Raw genomic sequence first — 1,519 nt, 5'->3', positions numbered from 1 at the left:
GAGAGAAGGTATTTGCAGACAAGAGAGAGACAGGACTTGGGGAAAACAGTATAAACATTTATTACTAGTAAAATAAAAACTACTAATAAGTTAAAAACTAAAGAACTATATTTATAACAATTTCTACTCAAGTTGAAATGCTATATATACACAGAAATACTTCTTCCCTTTTTATACTAGTCCAAGGAGAAGAAGTAGTCTCATTCTGTATCTTTGGAGTTCCAGTTCTCTCCCTCTAGTAACAGATCTTTAGCAGCAGCACACTTTCATTGCAGTTGGAACTTCTTCTCTCTCCCTCTCGCTCTGTGTTGGCTTCCAGGGCTGGGCTTACCCCCCTCCTGGGCTAAGACTGAAGGCTGGAGATTACTCAGGTCCTGAAGGGTTTTTCTTCCATAGGCTTGCAAGGGGACACTTGCTTACTATGGATCTTCTTCCACAGGGTTACAGGGGCTAATGGTTTAAGAGTCCACTCCTGTTTCCCTATGGAGGTCCCTCCCTATAGGAGAATAGTCTTTGATAGACTTCTCGGCATGGGTCTGGTACGAATCCCACACACACACGGGTTCCAGCATCTCAAATGGGCCATCTCGCTCCAGCATGAGATTTCTCAGAGTCACAAAAACTTTAACAGCAGTATAGATCCACACACGCACGGATCCAGTATTTCACCTGAGTTGTTACTGTTCCAACACAAGTTTCCCTCAGGGTTGCAAATCTCCACCAGGACTTTGCCTCACTTCAGTCCTTTTCATGAAGTCTTGGTTTTCTTTGGTACATCCACAAACTTCTTTATCAGTTGCATGGGGAGTCTCCTTACTTCAACAAGTTTTTATAGGTGGCAGGGATTTATTTTTCAGTTTTTTCCTTGCTAAGGAGAGAGAACAGAAAGGCAGGAGAGAAACAAACCTCCTCTCTTTCGCACTTTACTTTTCTTGCTGCAGTTTCAGCTGCCAGCTCCGACCTTGGAAGCTCCGTTATCTTTCAGCTGGAATTCTTCCACAGCGGCTTCTGTTTAAGCAGTTCGTCTTTTAAACCTTTTTTTCTCTTCACTCTCTTACAAGAGAGAAGGGAAGACTTCAGTACTGCACCTGCTCCCCCCCCGGCCCAAGCCGGGGGAGGAGAGAGTCTGGCCCTGCTTCGGGCCGTTACTCTTCTCTCCTACATGGCTACTACTCTAATTCCAACTGCGCCAACAACCTTCTCTTCCGTTTTCTTGAAGATGTAATTAGCAAAGGCGTTTCTGGACTTTTGATTGGTCTTTTTGTCCGGAAATTACCTGGACAAAACCATCATCAGCCCCAGGGATGGGCTGAGGGGGCAAAACCACGACACCTGCACTTTTAATTTACCATCAGTACCTGGGTTTATCCCTGTCCAGCACAACTTGGAACTGCTTTTCCAAGTCCCACAGAATCTGAAACAGTTTTAAAGCATTTGGGTTTGGCATGGGGGGCTGGATGTGAGGTAAAGATGTAGTCAAGCAGCTAGGTGGGCTTAGTCCTGAGAATGGGCTATTACA

The 1,519-nt window shown here is 45.0% G+C and overlaps 1 protein-coding gene across 1 annotated transcript in view; it reads left to right on the top strand.

Moving 5' to 3' along the window:
• The first annotated feature begins 530 nt into the window (after window positions 1-530).
• LOC114072292 (ceramide synthase 4-like) overlaps window positions 531-1,519 on the top strand; it is an 8,436-nt gene continuing 7,447 nt past the window's right edge. Inside the window, exon 1 of the mRNA XM_027910207.1 lies at window positions 531-539. Coding sequence (XP_027766008.1) covers window positions 531-539 — 9 coding nt within the window. The remainder of the gene's footprint in view (window positions 540-1,519) is intronic.

The sequence above is a fragment of the Empidonax traillii genome, unplaced genomic scaffold, assembly GCF_003031625.1.
Source record: "Empidonax traillii isolate 1590-97213 ecotype Southwest subspecies unplaced genomic scaffold, ASM303162v1 scaffold2926:size16966, whole genome shotgun sequence".
Classification (NCBI taxonomy): domain Eukaryota; kingdom Metazoa; phylum Chordata; class Aves; order Passeriformes; family Tyrannidae; genus Empidonax; species Empidonax traillii.
Note: the sequence above shows the minus strand (reverse complement) of the source record. Positions and strands in the feature narration are given on the sequence as shown.